Here is a 20106-nt window from a genome sequence, read left to right as displayed (position 1 = left end):
GAGAGCGGCAGAGACACAGGAGGAGGGAGAAGCAGGCTCCATGCAGGGAGCCCAACGCGGGACCCAATCCCGGGACCCCAGGATCGTGCCCTGGGCCAAAGGCCGGTGCCAAACAGCTGAGTCACCCAGGGATCCCCTGGGTCTCCCCTTCTCAGGGCGGGTTATTACACTGGGTCCCAGCTAGCCTGTGTGCTGAGGCCACCACCCCAGAGAACCAGCAGGGGGGCAGCTTAGGCCTCGCCCTCATCCTTTCCAAGCTCTGGAGGCGGGAAGCCGGGACCAAGGTGCGGGCAGCAGGGTGGGTTCCTGCCCAGAGGCCTCGGAGGACACGGGAGCTCACTAAGTCTGCCAATTCCAAGGCCCACAGGTCTTTTCTCCAAACACATCCTTCGCGGAGTTTTCAAGAAACAGCCTCCAGGGCACTTAGGGCGGCCCCCCTCCCCCCCGCACCCCCACCCCCACTTTGGGAAAGCTGAATTCCCAAGCATTGTCTGCCCAGCGCGAAGATGGGGGTTGGGCAGGGAAACGGAGAAGTCGGGGCAGGTCATGGGGGGCGGGTCATGGGGGGCGGGTCATGGGGGGCAGGCGGGGATGCGGGCACCAGGAAGGTCCCCGAGGGAGAGTCCCCGGGGAGGGTCTGGCCCACGGCCCCAGGGCACGCGCGCTGCAGCGCTTACTGCAAGGAAGGGGCTCGTCGGCCGAGATTCCCCATGGGCGCCTGCACCCCAGTGTCCCGGGGGTGCGCCAGGGCCCCGCGGAAACAGGTTTGCAGGATCGGTTCCCGGAAGCCCCGGGGCGGCAGGAGGTGCGGCGGCGTGGGCGGGACGGGCGCCAAGGGCCGAGGGCCAAGGTCCTGCGCGCCCCGTGCGCTCGCGGCCATGGCTCCTGGGGCTCCCGGGGCTCCCGGGGGACGCAGCGCGCCCGCTGCCAGGTGCGCGGGGCCCGGGGAAGGGGGCGGGGGGTGCACACGGGGGAGCGCGGCCCCCGGGGCGGCAGGGCGGGCGGGCGGGGTGAGCCCGGGAGTCGCCAAATCGCGGGGAGACGTCCGTGTTGCAGTCGCAGGGACGCGGGACTGGAGAGCTGGCGCTGGAGGGTCGGGGGGACACAAACGGAGCGACCCGGGGGGTGGGGGACAGAGAGGCCACCCCCGGGCAGAGCGCGGCCGGGTCCCCACCGCCCCCACGCGCTCCCTTGGCCCCCAGTGTCCCCTCCCCCCACTCTCTGTGCCCCCCCCCCCCAGTGTTTGTCGGGTCTCCACCCCCCTCCACCGCCCGGACACGCTCCCTTGGCCCCAGTGTCCCCTCCCTCCACGTCCCTGTCCCCCCGCTCTCCCTGCCCCCCGGGCGAGGCCGGGTCCCCACCGCCCCCACCGCCCGGACACGCTCCCGTGGCCTCCAGTGCCCCCCCCACGGTCTGCCCCCCTGGAGCGCGGCCGGGTCCCCAGAGCCCACTCTCCGAGGCAGGCACGCCCCCGCGTTCCCTCTGCACCCCCACCCCGCTCCCTGCCCCCCTCCGAGCGCGCGCCCCCGCCGGGTTCCGCTCCCCGCCCCCCGCCCCTCCCCGACTCGGCGGCACGTCCGGTCCCACCCCCAGGTCCCCGCCCCGCAGCGCGCCGCTTCCTTCCTCCTCAGGCTCGCTCCCGCCCGGCCCCGCCCGACCCCAGCCCTGGCCCGGCGCTGGCCTCGCACCGCGACCCTGGGCCCGCGCAGCCCCCGCGACCCCTGGGCGGAGCGCAGCCGTGCCCGTGCCCGTGCCCGTGCCCGCCGGCGCCCCCCACCGTCCCCGAGCGCCGGGCCCCCCTCCCGGGTTGCGGCCGCCCCCGAACGCGGCGCCCACGGCCTGCCCCGCCGCGGCCACCCCAGACCCCGGGCCCCAGTCTCCGGGCGCAACGGGGGGACCCCGCCGGGGACCGCGGGCGCGCTGGAGCCGCCAGCTTGGAGCCGGGAACGGGGACCAGGGCGCCCCGGGCCCCCACATTCCTCCTTAGAAAGTGCGTGTCCTTCCTTGCGGCGACCTCTGGGCCGGCCTGCGTCCCGGGGGGTCGCCCCGGGGAGGGACGGGGACACCTGGGCAGCGGGGGAGGCAGGAAGGCGCGACCCGCGGAGGCGACCCTACCCTTTAGCGAGGGCACTCCCAGAAGGAGCGGGGTTACCAGGGGTCGGGAGGGGGGCACCAAGGGCTTCCTTCGGCGCAAGACACTTCACTGGGGCACACGGGTCCTGCGGGGGGTCCTAAAGGTGGGTCCTGGGGAGGGTCCTGTGGGGGGATCCTGCGGAGGGGTCCTTCGGTGGGCCCTGCAGTGGGCCCGGCGGGGGGGTCCTGAGGGGTGGTCTTGATGTGAGCTACTGCGGGGGGTCCTGCACGGAGTCCTGCGGGGGACGGGGGTCGTGGGGTGGGTCCTGCGGGGAATCCTATGGAGGGTCCTGCGGTGGATCCTATGGTGGATCCTGCGGGGGTCCTGGGGAGGGTCCTGCAGGGGGGCCTGGGGAGGGTCCTGTGGGGGGATCCTGCGGAGGGGTCCTTTGGTGGGTCCTGCGAGGAGTCCTGTGGGGGGTGCTGCAGGGAATCCTATGGTGGATCCTGCGGGGGGTCCTGCAGGGGTCCTCCCGGGGTGGGGGTGTCCTGCGGGGTGTCCTGCGGTGGCTGAGAGCGTGTCAAGAGCAAAAGGAGGCAGAACGCACAGGAGCCGGTGCCCTCAGTAAATCCGCACCCAGCACCTAGCGGCACCACCTGCCTTCCCAGCAAGCTGCTTGGAAAGGCCTAAAGGCCGATGTAACATCCCAAGTAAACCCGAGAGCTTACTTTTGGCCGCTGGCTTGTCTCTGCAGGCACTCCTGGTGGCCTCTCCTCCTTCTGTGTTTGCTCCCGGGGACGTGCCCCTTAAAAGCAGCAAATGCCTTCAAACCCAATATTCTACTGATAATGGCAGATGATCTTGGCATTGGGGATCTTGGTTGCTATGGGAACAGCACCCTCAGGTACAGTATGCTGGTGGTCCTGGGTGTGCCCGAGCGAAGGGGGTACACGGTGCTGAATGATGCGCTTAAAATCTGCAAGTAGTGGGAAACTCTTTAGTGCCTCAGAGTGAAAACCGAAGAAGTGATTTTTTGACAGGGAAGCAGGGTGCCGAACTGAAATTTTCAGAGGGCACTCCGGCGGGTGGTGTCTTTGATTCATTCGTCGGGCTGCCCTAACACAGGGCCCCACATGGAGAAACTGTAGACAAGAGGAATTTATTCTGTCTCAGTCCTGGAAACCAGATGTTTGAGATCGAGGCCCAGTAGGAGAGACACGCTCCCCCAAGAGGGTCCAGGGAGGGTCCCTCCCGCCTCTTCTGGCATCTGGGGCCCCGGGCCTCCCCTGCTGGTGACCACGTCCTTCCAGTCTCCGCCTCCATCCTCACGGGGCTCCTCCTCTGCATCTGTATCTCCTTGTCTGTCTCTTAGGAAGACCCTTGTCATTGCCTGTAGGGCTCATCCTCATCCCAGATGAGCTCATCACTAGATCCTTACCTAATTACACCTGTAAAGACCCCATTTCCAAGTAAGCCCCCCCCCCCACCCTAGTGGATTAGGCCAGGCGGATCTGCCCTGGGAGCTGCTATTCACCCACTGCGGGCAGGGGCTGATTGCATATTCACAGTAAGCAGGCTCCTAGGCCTCCCTGCAGGCAAACAAGTGGCCGGTGATGTTTGCAGGCTCGATGCAGCAAGAGGAGAAAAGGTAGGAAAGCACCTCATTCTGTTTTTTAGGAAGACCACCACCCCAACGTCACACAACCTGCCTTGGAATAGCTGCCCACTTTGGAACTGGCCTACAGAGGCACACCCCACCCCCCTTTGGTCAAAGCCCCTCTAACATCAGCAGAAATCTGGCCTGTGTGTCCAGGGACCTTCCTTCTCCACGCTGACCCTGCCCACTTACATCTGCCAGAACAGATCCCTCACCCAGTGAAAGTGGACAGTTCACTGGCTTCTGGCATTTTCAGAGATGTGCATCCATCACCACGATGCATTTTAGAATATTTTCACACCCCCAAAGAACGCCTTGCACTCTCTGAGCCATCATGCCCTGTTATGGACTGAAGGGTGTCCCCAGAATTCATATATGATGAATTCCTAACCCCTTAGGACCTTCTGTGGGCTGCTGGTTTGGGTTCAGCAAACATAAGCCATTAAGAAATCAAGAAACTGGGGCTGCATTCCCATTACCACCCCTAGGGGGTCAGCACCCATGATTTTTATGTCTAGTGTTTCTCCTTCCAGCTAAAACACTGGCAGTGCAAGGACGGTCTTTGGGGACATCCTAAAGCCAGCAAAGATGTTCTCTTAATTTAACTCATTGGCTCGTTGATGAAGACATTGGGCCAACCAGCCACACGAGTTGCAGCCTGCCACTTAGGGATGTGGGGCCCTGCCCCTCACGATGCACCTGTAAGAAACGTGGCCATTCTGCGCAAACCTACTGCACTTCGCTGGTCTTCAAAATGTTGTCTACACTGCACGTCCATCCACCCCAACACGGGCAGGCCACAACCCCGTTTAAAAATCCTGCCAAAGTAAGCTATCAAGGCTGACAGGTGAAGACTTATCTTGTGTGTAAGAACCACCTGCCTGAGGGAAAGTGTCTTTGGCTCCACGTCCCATAAGGCATCATTCCCTTCATCCTTCAGTGATTTGCTATGAAATCATTCCGACTTCTGTAGCACATCACATAAGCCGCTCTTCACTAGTAAATCCGTCCCCTCGAATCATTTCCAGCAACCAGAGTATTCGCCGTGCGTGCCTAAATACCCTGTAAGACGGTTGTGCTCGAAATCAGGGCTCAGACATCCTCGTCAATCCCTCCGGTCGCTCGTGGGGGCCACACCAGCTCCGTTTCGTATCTTGCCTCGTAAGAAAGGGGCCTCGAGAACCCATGAGGTGTGTAATGAATGTGTAGCCGTTGAGGGTCAGGGGAATAGGAGTTCAGGACAAAAAAGGGAGCCCTGGAACTGGCTCTGTGGCCCCGTCAACCTGCCTCTGAATAGCTGTGCCATCAGTCACATGTCCAGCCTCAGTTTCCCTTCTCGATGTAAGGCCATTGGATGATTTCCATGTTTCTTTCTGGGCCCATAATGCAAAACACGGAAGGGACCCCTGATGCTCTAACAGCAAATCCACACCAGGCATGTGTTAACGATATAGCCAAGTCTGTGAATAACGTGGAACCTGCCCGTTTTATTACCATCATAGGAAGAAAAGATCTCTCTTCTCTCGGGAAAGTCGCATTTATGCCCTGCCCCTCCATTCCTTTGCTGAGAGTCACTGGGCTATTCCTCAGCATATTAATATCATTCTCAGAACTCTTTCTGGGTTTTTTTCCCTCTGTTTTTTAAGTAAAAATATCTGATCCCACATGCCAGAGAGTTATTTTAAACAAAAAGAATGCATAAAAAATGAAAGGCACTTGAGTGTAGTATTTCAGGATTATATTTGCCAATCAACTTGGTTAGGGAAAGAGGAAGATGACATACATTGACTGAGAAGCAGAGAATTTAAAATCACTAGCAGCATCTTTCCTGTTTTAAGGTGCGTTTTAACAAGTAGAGGAATGAGATTCTGCAGGAAAGATTTCAATGCTGAGGTTGAAACCTGTGATGTTTTTCATTCTGTTCCACAGTATAGATAATCATGAAGACATCTGTAAGAGATAAATACTTGATAGAAGAGAGATAGATACTAGACAGATAAATGATTGACGGATGGTGAAATGAATTGATGGATGGATGAATGGGTGAAGGATGGATGGATGGAAGTATTGATGGATTTCCATCAATATGGATGGATGATTGGAAAGATGGGTGGATGGATGGGTGAAGACATGGATGGGTAGAAGGTTGGATGAATGGATGGATGGATGAGGGTGGGTGGAAAGATTGATAGGTGGAAGGTTGGATGAGTGGACAAATGATGGATGAATGGAAAGATGGGTGGGTGAATGGATAGATGGATGGTTGGTTTAATGGATGGATGAAGGATGGATGGATGCATTGGTGGATGAAGGATGGATGGAAAGATTGATGGATGGAAGGAAAGATGGATGGATGAAGGATGCATGGATGCATTGGTGGATGAAGGATGGATGGAAAGATTGATGGATGGAAGGTTGGATGAATGGACAAATGATGGATGAATGGAAAGATGGGTGGGTGAATGGATACATGGATAGAAAGATGGATGATTGGTTTAATGGATGGATGAAGGATGCATGGATGCATTGGTGGATGAAGAATGGATGGAAAGATCGATGGATGGAAGGAAAGATGGATGGATGGATGATGGATGGAAAGACTGATGAGTGAAAGGATGAATGAATGGAAAGATGAGTGGATGGACGGATGGAAGGATGGATAGATACATGATACATAGATGGGTAGGTAATAGATGGACGACCATTGGATATCAAACTAGAGATAGAACTCTTGTAAACTGAGATATAGGTCAGAGCTAACATAATCATACTTTGCTGCTAGAATCCTATAAACCCTTGCAATTCATATTCAGAGCTTAGTAAAAAAAAAAGTAAATTTTAATAGTTGGTTTATTGAAAACACCCAACATGAATACCGAAATGGGTGATTTTTAATACCAGCATTTATATTTCAGTTGCTCACAATTTTAAAAAGAGTCAAAGGGGACAAAAGCAGCCAGGGCAATCTTAACTGACAGCTGTTCTTTGGAAACAGAGGCGTGGCCAGGCCCCAGCAGCTGCCCTGGGGAGCAGGTGTCGAGTACTAGCATCAGCTGTGGCTTCTGGGCCATCGAGGGGCCAGGAAGCCACAGCCGAGTGACTACAGAGAACAGCTTGCACACAACAGGGCGAGGGGCGCTGTGTCTTTAGGAACGGAGTCGTCAGGAAAGAAGCTGCAGGGGTCACAGGGTGGGTGGGTGGGTGGGTGGAACCCCCATAGGCAGCTACCTGTAAAACCCTAAGGAAATACCGGTGTGCTCAGCGCCCTGCTTCTCGGTGCAGGGGTCCTGGTCACCACGTCCCCCGCCTGACCCGGATATTTGTGTGTGGTTTGCTCAGGACACCCAATATCGACCGGCTTGCAGAGGAAGGCGTGAGGCTCACCCAGCACCTGGCGGCCGCCCCGCTCTGCACCCCCAGCAGATCTTCCTTCCTCACGGGGAGGCACTCCTTCAGATCAGGTCAGTGTGGTGGGGACCACCGAGAGGGGGGCACGTCCGCGTCCACTCGTGTCTTGTCCGTGGTATTATTAGCGATGCTTGAGATGCAGGGAAAATGGTGCAGATACCATCTGCGGTGCCATCACCCTGAAATTATGTAAAAAGAATACTGTGTTTTAGGTAAGTCACGTGATGATTGGGTTGATTGGGAATTCAGAGGCCGAAGCTGTCCAAGGGTAGCTGGTTTGGGTTGACATCATGCTTATTGGTTTAAATATTTTAGTTTAGAGGAATATTTCCTTATATGGCCAAGGGGACTTCGAAGAGGCGATTAAGTGGAGGGTCTTGAGATGGGAACATTATTCTAGATTATCCAGGTGGCCCCGTGTCCTCACAAAGGTCCTTATGAGAGAGAAGCAGGAGTTAGAGGACAAGGAGGACGTTGGTGTGGTGCACTTCAGGTATGGCTTGTCATTGTCTGCTGAAGCTGAATGCACGCACGTGCCGTGACCCAGCAATGCCTAAGTACGTGCCCAACATGTACACATGTGCGTGTTCTGCAGAAGATGGAATGGGAATGTTCACAGCACCACAGTCTGTAAGGTGCTGACATAGATATAGTTCATCAGTGGAAGACTGTGTCACTAAACTGGCGTATCCACGTATTGGAATATTGTTGTATTCTCTGAGCAGCCGAACGGAGTACCACAGATGGGGCAGCCTCAACAGACATGAGTCTTCTCACCATCTTGGAGGCTGGGAGGCTGGGATCCAGGTGTCGGCAGGACTGGCTCCCTGTGAGGCCTCTCTCCTGGGCATGTAGACGCCGTGTTCTCCCCGTGTCCTCACGTGGTGGCCCCTCTGTGCATGTCTGCGTCCTCACCTCATCTTCTTATAAGGACCCTGGTCCTATGGGATCAAAGCCCACCCCAGTGAGCTCATTTATACCTCTTTAAAGTATCTTCAAATACAGTTGCATTCGGAGGTGCTGGGGGGTCAGGTCTCTATGCACAAGATGCTAATAGCAGCCACTCTCCCCACCAAGTTGTGACAACCAAAAATGCCTCCAGGCATTGCCAAGGATTCCCTGCGGGGCAGAATTACCTTTGGTTGGGAGCCACTGCCACAGATAGATCACAGAGAGACAATAGAGATAGGTAGGTAGGCAGATAGTTAAATAGATAATAGATTGATAGGTGATATTAGTAGATTGATAGCTGGGGAGATAACATAGATAAATTATAGATAGATGGATGGATGGATGGATGGATGGATGGATGGATGGATGGATAATAGATGCATTGATAGATTAATATAGATGGATAGATGGATAGAAAGATGAATGGATGGGTGGGTAGATGGATAGTGGAGGGATGAATAGATGATAGATAGATAGGTAGATAGATAGATAGATAGATAGATAGATAGATAGATAGATAGAGGAATCAATGGATGGATAGGTGGATGGATGGATAGATGGATGGATGGATGGATGGATAAATGGATGGATGGATGGATGGATAGATAGATAGATGATAGATAGGTAGATAGATATAGAATCGATGGATGGATAGATATATAGATAATCAATGGATGGATGGATGGATAAATAGATAATAGAATCGATTGATGGATGGATGGATAGATAATAGAATTGATGGACAGATAGATAATAGAATCAATAGATAGATAGATAGATAGATAGATAGATAGATAGATAGATATAGAATCGATGGATGGATGGATGGATAGATAGATAATAGAATCTATGGATGGATGGATTGATGGTTGGATGGATAGATAGATGATAGATAGATAGATAGATAGATAGATAGATAGATAGATAGATGATAGATTAGATAGGCATAGGGATGGATGGATGGATGCATGGATGGATAGATAGATAGATAATAGAATCGATAGATGGATAGATAGGTAGATGGATGGATGGATGGATGGATGGATGGATGGATGGATGGATCAATCGATCAATGGATAGATAGATGAGAGGATGGATGGTTGGATGATGAAGAGAGAGAGAAAGATAGAGACACAATGTCTCCTGCTAAGACAGGGTTTCTCAACCTCAGCAGTGCTGACATCTGGGCTGGATGATTCTCTGTGGTGTGGACATCCTGGGCACGCTAGGGTGTCCCCACCCACCACATGCCAGTAGCATCCCTCCCTCAACTGCGATCACCCAAACCAATCCCAAGCAGGGTGAAGAGTCCACTGGTGTGGGCCAGGCCCCTCCCCAGGTGAGAACCCATGCTGTAGTCATGGAGAGTGAGTGCGTGCTCTCTGCTCTGCTCCACAGGCATGGAAGCCCATGATGGGTACCGCGCCCTCCAGTGGAACGGGGCATCGGGCGGACTCCCGGAGAACGAAACCACATTTGCGAGAATCCTGCAGCAGCAAGGTTACGCAACCGGCCTCATAGGTACTGCTAGTGTTCAGGGAGCAGGACGGTCAACCATCAAAAGAACTTGTTTCCCTGCAGGGCCAAAAAGTCACGTGTCCGAACCCAAATCAGGGGCTGGCCCCATGTGACCTCTCTTGGACCAGTCATACTGTTGGATCGTCTGTCATTCTGTAGGGAATGATGGGAATCCTCTGGAGAGCCGGTTCTCAGACATCGTTAGTTCAAGGGCCAACCCCGTAAGACCACCTGTCTGAGAAGGGCTCTCTGACACCTGCTCGGTTCCTTCTTTGCAGATGGGCACTCCCCCGCCATGGGCCAGACGCTTGTGACCCTTTTCATTCCTTGCTCAGCCTGTGTGCTTAGAAGTCGTATCCCATCTTACAGGAATCAGAGGCTAGATGACGACGGCGTCTTCCCTGACCCCTCGGTCAAGGGAGGGCTGGGTCAGATCCATGTGCAAGGGGGTCCCATTCGAGTCTTCATCAGCTTTTCCACACTCAGTCCCCATTGAGTTTAGAGGGGACCGTGACACCCCCACTTTGTCAGGACGAGGGAGGGGTAATTACCCTTCCCCCCTTTTAAAATTTCCTACTACTTTAGAAATAGAGATTATGTAGATTTACTACCCACAGTTCAGACGCTGAGGAGTCCAAGATCCCGGGGCTGACAGATTCCGTGTCTGGTGAGGACCCTCATCCTGCTTCACAGATGACCGTCTTCTCTCCATGTGTCACTCGTGAGAAGAAGGAGTGACCGTCTCTCTCGGGCGCTAATTCCATTCGTGGAGGCTCCAGCCTTAGAACTTGATCTCCTCCTCCCCCAAGGTCCTGCCTCCAAATACCATCAACCTCAGGGTCAGGTCTCAACGTAGGAATTTTGGGGAGACATAGATACTCAGGACATAGCTTATCGCTTCTTCGGGGACATTTTCAAGGACTTTGTACACGTCTACTCTACCGCCTGCATTTCTCTTTTCAATCTTAAGACGTAGAGCAAAGCTTCTTAGCCCCGCAAAGTTACTAGAACTTTCCATTACCAGCTCACTGCCGTTGGGTCAATGTCCTTCACCCCACAACCACCCATGTATCTTCTACTCTGAGGGTGGAATTGTTTTTAACACTAGAGAAGTAGATTTATTTAGTGTTTACTGGAACTACGGACCAGGGTATCGGTTCTTTCTGCGAATCTTTATTCTTCTGGTCCACACACCTCATCTACGTTTAGACAAGGCTGTTCTTCACGTCCCAAATGGTAGAAAGCGGACGAGAAGGAGACTCTCCTGTATACTTTTCTTCTCCACCCGTTTCAACCCATTCCGGCATTTTCGCTTCCTTAAATGTAAGCGGGGGTACAAAGGGATGTCCCTGGGCTTGGAACTAGAACCAGTGCTCTGTAATGGGAGGGAAGAACAGGGTGGGGACCTGGTTTAACTTCTGCACTTGGAAGTTATGGCAAATAGTATGTTGGACCCTTTTCTGTCCTATTTTGTAGCTAGATTTAAGCTGGCTGAGTGTCTGGAGCACATAAAATAGGAAGAACCCAATTCTTGTATATCCTGCTAGAATTAGACATATGGGTCTCCTCATGTTCCATCTCAATGATTTTATAAAAGTTACTGCCTTTGGAAAAAAGTCTATTACAAGCATTTGTTGCTCACTAGTTAGGGGAGTGAGCCAGTCCTTCTATTCTGTTGTAAGATTATTCTAGAGCCAACCCCCTTTATCGAGTGGTTGTCTTTTAAGTAAGAAATATCAGTAAATGATATTTTCTGAGTTATTTAGTAGCAGGATAGTCTAAGCTTGCAAACTTATAATTCCTAACAGTCCAGAAAATCTTAAACCTTCAATCTCTTGATAACGATCATGACTCCACACGTTCGTTTAGTAGCGCCATGCACTGTATATCAAACAAATTCATTTTATTCCTTTCTATTTTGAATTTCTATTATGTCCTTTTTTTTTTAAAGATTTTATTTATTTATTCATGAGAGACCCAGAGAGAGAGGCAGAGACACAGGCAGAGGGAGACGCAGGCTCCCTGCAGGGAGCTCGATGCGGGACTCGATCCCAGGACCCCGGGGTCACGACCTGAGCCAAAGGCAGATGCTCAACTGCTGAGCCACCCAGGCGTCCCTATTATGTTCCTTTCCTATTTCAGATTTTGCTGTTTGCATAGCATCCTTTTGATTGGAGCACGGCAGCTACTGCGAAGGTGACCGGTAGCGCGCAGAGTTCCTTCAAGAGTACTTTCAATGTGTGTTCTTTACCCCTCTGCTCTTATTTTCAGGAAAATGGCACCAGGGAGTAAACTGTGAATCCCGTACCGACCACTGCCACCACCCACTGAACCATGGATTTGACTATTTTTATGGCATGCCTTTCACGCTCGTGAATGACTGTGACCCAGACAGGCCCCCGGAAGTAGACGCCACCACCAGAGCAAAGCTGTGGCTTTCCACCCAGATGGCGGCCCTGGCGGTACTGACCATTGCTGTTGGCAAGGTTTGCGGGTTAATCTCCGTGTCCTGGAAGGTAGTTCTGGGTGCGGCCAGCCTCGTCTTCCTCTTCTTTGTCTCCTGGTACGCCAGCTTTGGGTTCGTGCGCCGTTGGAACTGTATCTTGATGAGAAACCATGACGTCACAGAGCAGCCCATGGATTTGGAAAGAACGACGAGTCACATGCTACGGGAGGCCGTTTCGTATATCGAAAGGTAATAAAACCCTCCGATTTTTAAAGAGGAGGTGAGTTCTCAGAGCACCTGAGTGAGTCTCTTTGCCATCTTTGGGATTTCTTAAACCAGCCCCAATGGGGAGATGGGTTTCAAGGACTCATATGGATCAAATAGTGTTGAAACAGGTGCCATTGTATCTGAAGGATGTTTTTCTTCTTTCAGAAATAAGCACCAACCATTTCTTCTCTTCTTGTCCTTGCTGCATGTACACATTCCCCTGGTAACCACAAAACAGTTTCTCGGGAAAAGCCAGCACGGCTTATATGGCGACAACGTGGAAGAGATGGATTGGCTTGTAGGTAAGTCAAGGTGCGGCCGTCCCTCATTCACCCTTGGCCTCACCGCACAACTTTGGTAACAGATGGGCCTCCCGACTATGAGCCGGGTTGCAATAAAGAATAAGACAAAAGGCAAAGGATAGGGGGAGACTTCCCTGTATCATTCACATGCTCCTTCAGCACTTCCGGTTCCTCAATCTATTCGTGCACCAAATCATCCTTCCACAAAATGCATTATTTAAAGCTGTCGTGTGACATCACAGAAAGGGAAGCAAGAACGCTGTTGTTCAGGGCAACAGACCAACATTGCTTCCCCCCGCACCGCCAACCCCCCCCCCCCATGACCTTGAGAAAGCCTGGAGAGATCCAGTGAGAGACCTTGTAGATCCTGTTTGCTTTCACATTGAAGTATAGTTGATACACAAGGTTACCACATTTCAAGTGTATATAGATTCTTAAAAGAACGTAGACATCTAAATTCTTGCAGGACCTGATGACTTGTCCTGGGAGAAGCATGATGATTATAGTAGACCAGCAAAGAGGCAAACAACCTCAAAACATGAGGGTGGGTGACATAATGCTTTAAAAACATGCATTTCCGCTGCTGCACCTGCCCACGTGGTTTGAAATCTCTACTTTCAGTGCTTCAGATGTGCATTTGGTCTCCGTAGAGAAAGCAAAGGCTGGGCTTATAGATGGCTCTGCTCTCCTGAGCCTTGGCCCGCATGTGCCAACACCACAAATTGATGCTCATGGCTCTGGCTTCCTCCTATCTCAATAGGGGTCTCCCATGAAATCCTTTCTCAGCACGTTCCCACCCCCATGCACTCTTTACGGACACACGTATTCGTCCCAGCGGTGCATGTTCAGAGCACGCCATCCCTGGCATACTGCCTCTAGGCATTTATTCTGTTTTCCATATTTGTGATACCTTTGTAAACAAGATTCTGAATCTTGTGGTATCAGAAAAATCAAGATAGGGGCTCACACTTTGTGATCACATTCATAATGATGGTGTCCTGGCGACTGCCGAGTCCCCTTATGAGACTTTCTAGCAAGAAAGGACAAATTGGGGTTGCATTCGCTGATGCTATTTCACTGGCTCTGTCGTGAAATGTTCCATCTCTCTTAAAGGTGAAGTCCTTAATGCCATTGAAGAAAACGGTTTGAAAAACACGACATTCACCTATTTTACCTCTGATCATGGAGGACATTTGGAGGCAAGAGATGAACGTGGCCAGCTGGGGGGATGGAATGGAATATTCAGAGGTGAGACCAATGGATATCAGGGGTTAAAAGGCAGATATATGACCCACCAAATGACTCCCAGAAATATAGGTTGGAAAACAACCAGAAGGGGGAAAAGTGTGCACTTTCAAAGGTGGATTTCTTGAGCAGCTGCCATACACCAAATTCTATCCAGATGTTAAGAGAGAGAAAATAAGACATACGCCCTTCCCTTCAAGGGTTTACATTTTAGTGGAAGAGAGAGATATACAAATAAATAAGATAAAATTAAAATAAATGCCACCCTAAATCAAAGGTAGGGCAGTAACCATAAGCTTAGTTACATATTCCACTATGTCATGCGAGATTGGGGGCATTACACCTTTGTTTTTCCATTTTTTAAAATATTTTATTCATTTATTTGAGAGAGAGATAGAGATAGAGATAGCATGAGCAGGGGGTGAGAGGGAGCAGCAGGCTCTCTGCTGAGCTGGGAGCCTGACACAGGGCTTGGTCCCAGGACCCCGAGATCATGACCTGAGCCCAAGGTAGATGCCTAGCCAGCTGAGCCACCCAGGCGCCCCTATATTGCCATTAAAAAAAAATCTGATACAGTCACTCTGCATGATTCGTGGATTCCATATTTACGAATTCACCTACATGCTAAAATTTATCTGTAACCCCAAAATCAGTACTTGCAATGTCTTAGCGCTCATTTGAACAGCAGTGAAAACATTCATTGCCCGACACACACGTTCTCAGCTAAGGTCAGATGAGGCGACCCTGTTGCCTACATTTCATCTCTCAGACTATACACACGTGTCCTTTTTGTGGTGTCTTTAGTGGCCATGTTTTTGTGATTTTGTTTGGGTTTTGTTGATGACTCTGCTGCTTCAAGTGGCTCCGGCTGTACTGCCAAAGGGCTGTGCTCTGTTCCCAAGGGCAAGAAGCTTGCGATGGGCCGTGTGGAGAAAATAAGTACGTTAGATTGGCTTCGTCCAGACGCGAGTTCCTGCACTGCTGGCCGTGAGGTCAATGCAAACGAATTGGAGTATCTACTCAAGAAGGGGTCTTTAAACTAAAACATACGAAAATAGACCAATTGGCTGATGCAAATACAGGGACCAGAGTCTCCCTGGTACTGAGCCCTGTATTAAATCTGGAAGTCGGGGTTCAGTATTTGCTAACTGGGTGTTTGTGGCGACTTTGTAGAACATCACTCTGGGGAGTAATGAGGGTCGACTGTGTATGTTCCCATGACTTGAAAGTGGATGTTTTCCCCCGTCTTCCGTGTACATCCTGAAGCTGTAATAGGTTCATGATTCTCATCATTTCCAGTAGTATATTCTACAAACCGCCGACACCTTGATTTCCGACTGTGAGACCCAGAGCAGAGTAGCCGCAAAGCCATATCTGACTCCCAACGTAGAGAACCGAGACCTAAAACTCAGGAGTGAAGCTGCTGGTTTACAGTAACTTATTATGCAGCAGCAGCAGCGCAAAACGAAGGCAGGCGAGGCGAGTGCGTTATTACAGTTTCCAAACTGCAACAAAGCTGCATTTATTTAGCAAGACTCTGAACACATGTACCCTTCTTGTTCACAAGTCTCCTTTTGTAACATAGGATGGCTTTAATTCCCATACCCAGAGTTCCTAGGGAGTGTAAGCATGTTATCTAATGCTCAGTACCTATACGCCTTTCCCCAAGAGCCAATCTGGGCCCCAACCCATTGCCAGGGGTCCCAGAAATGAAGAATAACCAGGAAAAGCAGTAAAAGAACAGGTGGGTGGTATGGCAAGCAGGTGGGAGAGGAAGAGAAGCAGGGGGGTCCCAGACCCAATTTCTAGTCCTTCCAGAAAGAAAAAGGATAGAGGAAGGATCATGCACACTGTGAAATCCCAATGCATTACACCTCTGAAGCCACGCATTGCACGCCCCGTGTGTTCCAATGGTCATAAAGACTCATCGAATGTCAAGAGGAGAGCATATGGACTCCACCTGCCTGTGGGGGTGTGGCGAGGTTCTGGAATTATTGCTGCAAACATTTTGGGAGGAGCAGGTTGCTAAAGTGTGCATTTGTGAGCAGGGTTGCCCAGATCCATAGACAGAGACAGACAGGTGTATCCAGGTGTGTGTGTGTGTGTGGATGGGACCATCTCCTGGAGAATTCTAATGGCACTTACTTACAGGTGGCAAAGGGATGGGGGGCTGGGAAGGTGGCATCCGCGTCCCGGGGATCTTCCGGTGGCCTGGGGTGCTGCCAGCCGGCCGAGTGATCCACGAGCCCACCAGCCTGATGGATGTCTTCCCCACCGTGGTCCAGCTGGGGGGCGGCGAGGTGCCCCAGGACAGGTACACATGCAATGAGACCCCTCCGTGCCCCAATTCCTGACAGCTGTCCTTTACTATTTCACATGTAATGAGAAAACCTACCACGAGATTAAAGTTCTCACATCCTCGCATGGAGGGGACAGCCTAATGCAAAATAATCACACTTGGCAAAGCGTGATGATATAAAATATTGGGTCCTTCTCGTTTTGCTGTTTTGGTAAAATTTTAGAACTCCGCACAACAATGGGGGGATAGAAAGCATTAGCTGTCGATCCGTTGAAACTCATCTCCCTATGATTTCCTGAAATGGACTTTTGCCCATATTTTAGTGAGGCTCTCACAGCACGCTTTAAAAAAAATGATTTATTACCTCAATATTAGCACATGACCAAAGTCTCTTGCTAACACAAGATAAAAACAAAGCAGTAAATATTTTGATCATGATTGGATTTTACTCCATTTAGAGGGGCAAATAAATACTCCCGTATGAGAGAGATGGAACCAGTGCAGGTACGTGTCTGTGCTTATAAAATAAGACATTTATCTTAAGGGATTGGCTCATGCAATTGTGGAGGCTGGCAAACTGAAATCCTTACGTCAGGCCATCAGGCTGCAAACTCAGGTAGGATTGTTGTGTTGCAATCTTGAGGCAAAATCCCATCTTCCCTGGAAAACCCGTCTTTGCTCTTGGTGGCTGTCAACGGATTCGGTGAGGCCCACCCTCACTATGAATGGGCTCTAGCCCACTGACTGTGGATGTCAACCATTTCTAAAAAACAACTGCCCTCACAGCAACCCTTAGACTGAAGGGTTTGACCAAATCACTGAAGACTGTAACCCAGCCACGTAGACACAGAAAACAGAACTGTCATCATTAGGGTATAATTAAAATAAAGGTGCTTTACAACCGTAAGGAAAAACACTATGTTTGCCCATTAAATTCAGATCAAGGATTTTTTTAAAATATCAGTTGTTGTAAGGAAGACTCTCCAGGTCATGTGGCCATCATCACTGGCTCTCTTCATCCGCTTCCTGCGGACGTATGACATCTTTTGGAATCTGTTATGTCTTAAAATGTTGCCTGTAGTGCTGTGTAACAAATGACCCCACAACTTAGTGACTTTGTGTCTAAAAACAATGACATGCATCTTGCTCAGCAGCTTGCAATCTGCATAGTATCAGAGAGACAGCTCATCTGTGCTGTTCTTGCTCTTAGTTGGGGGCCCTTACAAGGTTAGAGTTTGATTTCCAGGTGCAACACAGCCTGAGTGGTCTTGGTCTGATTCCTTCCTGTGTCTGTTCATGGAATCAGGGTGATTGATGGCCGTAGCCTGGTGCCCTTGCTTCGAGGGGCTGCTGAGCACTCAGCACATGAGTTCCTGTTTCATTACTGTGGAAAGTATCTCCACGCGGCACGCTGGCATGAGAAGGACAGTGAGTACATGCCTTCCCCCGGTGCAAGGGGTGGCTTGCATGAGTCAGGGTTCCCCCAAGAAACAGAACCCACCATGTATGGGATGGATGGATAGATGGAGGGAAGGGAGGGATGAGGAGTGGATGGGTGGATGGATAGATAGAGATGCATTGATGAAAGATGGAGAGATGGATGAACGGGTTGGACAGATGGATGAACAGAGAGAGAGATGGATAGATGGGTGGGTGGATGGATGGATAGATGGATGGATGGGTGGAGAGATACATGGGTGGACAGGTAGATGGATGTATGGATGCATGAACAGATGCATGGTCAGATAGAGATGGATAGACAGATAGATGGATGGGTGGACAGATGGATGGACAGGTGTATGGACAGATGGACAAATGGATAGATGGATGGGTGGATGGATGGATGAGTGGAGAGACGGATAGGTGAGTGGAGAGATGGGTGGATGGATAGATAAATGGATGGGTGGATGATGGATGGATGGATGGATGGATGGATGGATGGATGGGCTGTTTGAGAGTTGAGTGGATGGATGCATGGATGGACAAATGAACAGATGGACAGACAGATGAATGGACAGATGCATGCTTGGGTGGATGGTAGATTGTGGACTGGTAATAGGATAAATTAACACATAATGAGATAGATGACAAGTAGATAATAGATGGATGAATGACAGAGATAGAAGATAAGGAGATGTAGACAAATGGATGGATAGAAACACACACACAGAGAGATTTGAAAGACATGTCTCATGTGGCTGTAGGGACTGGCAAGTCTGAAATGTTCAGGGCCAGCCCGCAGTCTGGCGGGCGTGGATGCTGCCGCCTGGATTCTAACGCCTAGAAACTCAGGCATGATTTCTAGATGGTGCTCCGCAGGCATTCTTTCCTCTTAGGGGCCTTCAGTCTCCTTTGTCTCACACGTTCAATTGATTGGGTGAGACCCATCAGTATGGAGGCCAGTCTACTAATATAAATGTTCATCTCATTGGGTGCCCTGACCACGTCTCCATTTGCCTTTAGGTGGAAGACTCTGGAAGGTCCACTACATGACTCCACGGTTCCACCCCAAGGGCGCAGGGGCCTGCTACGGCCGAGGTGTGTGCCCCTGCTCGGGGGATGGTGTGACCCAGCACAGCCCGCCCCTGCTCTTCGAGCTCTCCAGGGACCCTTCCGAGGCGCGGCCCCTGTCCCCTGGCTCTGAACCTCTGTACCACATGGTAGTAGCACAGGTGGGTGAGGCCGTGGAGCAGCACAGAAAGACCCTGAGCCCTGTGCCCACCCAGTTTTCCCTGAGCAACATCATCTGGAAGCCGTGGCTGCAGCCGTGCTGTGGGACCTTCCCCTTCTGTGCGTGCGGGCAGGATGGAGATCACAGTGAGACATGACCTCACACTTGGCAGGATGCCCGTCATCAGACAGACAGATGGGGCGAAACGAGTTGGCAGGGGTGTGGCAAACAGTGGAACCCTCATGCCCTGTGGGTGGGCATGTGAACTGGAGCAGCCACTCTGGAAACAGTATGGAGGCTCCTCAAAAAATTCAAAATAGAGCTACCTATGACCCAGTGATTCCACTGCTGGGTATTTACCCCTAAGGAAATGGTAATAGGATCTCAGACAAATCTGCACCCCCATGTGCACAGCAGCATGATTCATGGCAGCCAAGACCTGGAAGGAACCCAAGTGCTCATCAATGGATGGATGGATGGATGGATGGATGGATAGATGGATGGATCAATGGATGGATGGATCAATGGATCGATGGATGGATCAATGGATGGATGGATAAAGAGCAGGTGGTCCATCCACACGATGCAACATGACTCAGCCACGAGAAGGAAGGAGATCCTGCCATTTATGGATGACGTGGGTGGACCTCAAGGACATTGTGCAAAGTGCAATAAGTCAGGCACACCTAGGGAAAAAAAAGCATGAGCTCACCGATACATGCAATGTTAAAAATAAAAAGAAATTCGAACTGGTAGAAAGAGAGGGTACAATAGTGATGGCTGCTAGGAGTTTGCGGGGAGATGGCAAGAGGATGCTCAGAGGACACGAACTTTCAGTTATGAGAGGATCACATCCTGGAGATGCCTGGGCCAGCACGGGGGGGCTAGTTACTGATCCTGTATCCTGTCCTTGAAATCTGCTGAGAGACTAGCCGTGCGGTGTCGTCGCCGTGCATACCCTACGTGATCATTAGCGAAGGTGATGGGTGCGTTAATTCACTTCACCGGGGTGGTCATTTCACGCGGTGCACGGGTATCGCATCATCGTGCTGTACACCATAAATACATACAGTTTTGCCAGTTCTGCCCCCGTGAATCTGCGAAATAAATATTGAATGTTTAAATTGAATATTTAAAAGGGAGAGGCACATCTCGCCCACATACCAGGACGATGGAAGGGGACACACACCATAAGGTCTAGCTTGGGTTTCCCTGTCTCGAGTACCGTGTCCTAGGCACAGAGTGGGCAGTGGACACCCACTAATGCC

At 51.3% G+C, this 20106-nt stretch overlaps 2 protein-coding genes across 6 annotated transcripts in view; one reads left to right on the top strand and one right to left on the bottom strand.

Moving 5' to 3' along the window:
* Window positions 1-576: 576 nt before the first annotated feature.
* ARSD (arylsulfatase D) lies at window positions 577-19967 on the top strand. Of its 5 annotated transcripts, none has more exons than XM_072745001.1 (10): window positions 577-764; window positions 2829-2978; window positions 7071-7192; window positions 9489-9611; window positions 11880-12303; window positions 12487-12623; window positions 13737-13871; window positions 16020-16182; window positions 17474-17595; window positions 18631-19967. In XM_072745001.1, the coding sequence occupies exons 1-10, from the start codon at window positions 592-594 to the stop codon at window positions 18993-18995; spliced, it is 1914 nt and encodes a 637-aa protein (XP_072601102.1). In that variant the 5' UTR covers window positions 577-591; the 3' UTR covers window positions 18996-19967. The 5 variants fall into 5 exon arrangements, with proteins under 5 accessions (XP_072601102.1, XP_072601103.1, XP_072601104.1 ...); XM_072745003.1 differs by lacking the exon at window positions 577-764 and adding an exon at window positions 807-931; XM_025984624.2 differs by lacking the exon at window positions 577-764 and adding an exon at window positions 1859-1990.
* Window positions 5613-20106, bottom strand: part of GYG2 (glycogenin 2) — a 54910-nt gene continuing 40416 nt past the window's right edge. Inside the window, exon 8 of the mRNA XM_072745011.1 lies at window positions 5613-5681. Within this exon, the coding sequence (XP_072601112.1) occupies window positions 5670-5681 (12 nt within the window). The 3' untranslated portion in view covers window positions 5613-5669. The remainder of the gene's footprint in view (window positions 5682-20106) is intronic.

The sequence above is a fragment of the Vulpes vulpes genome, chromosome X, assembly GCF_048418805.1.
Source record: "Vulpes vulpes isolate BD-2025 chromosome X, VulVul3, whole genome shotgun sequence".
Taxonomy (NCBI): domain Eukaryota; kingdom Metazoa; phylum Chordata; class Mammalia; order Carnivora; family Canidae; genus Vulpes; species Vulpes vulpes.
The sequence above is the reverse complement of the archived record's forward strand: the minus strand, read 5'-3'. Positions and strand labels throughout refer to the sequence as shown.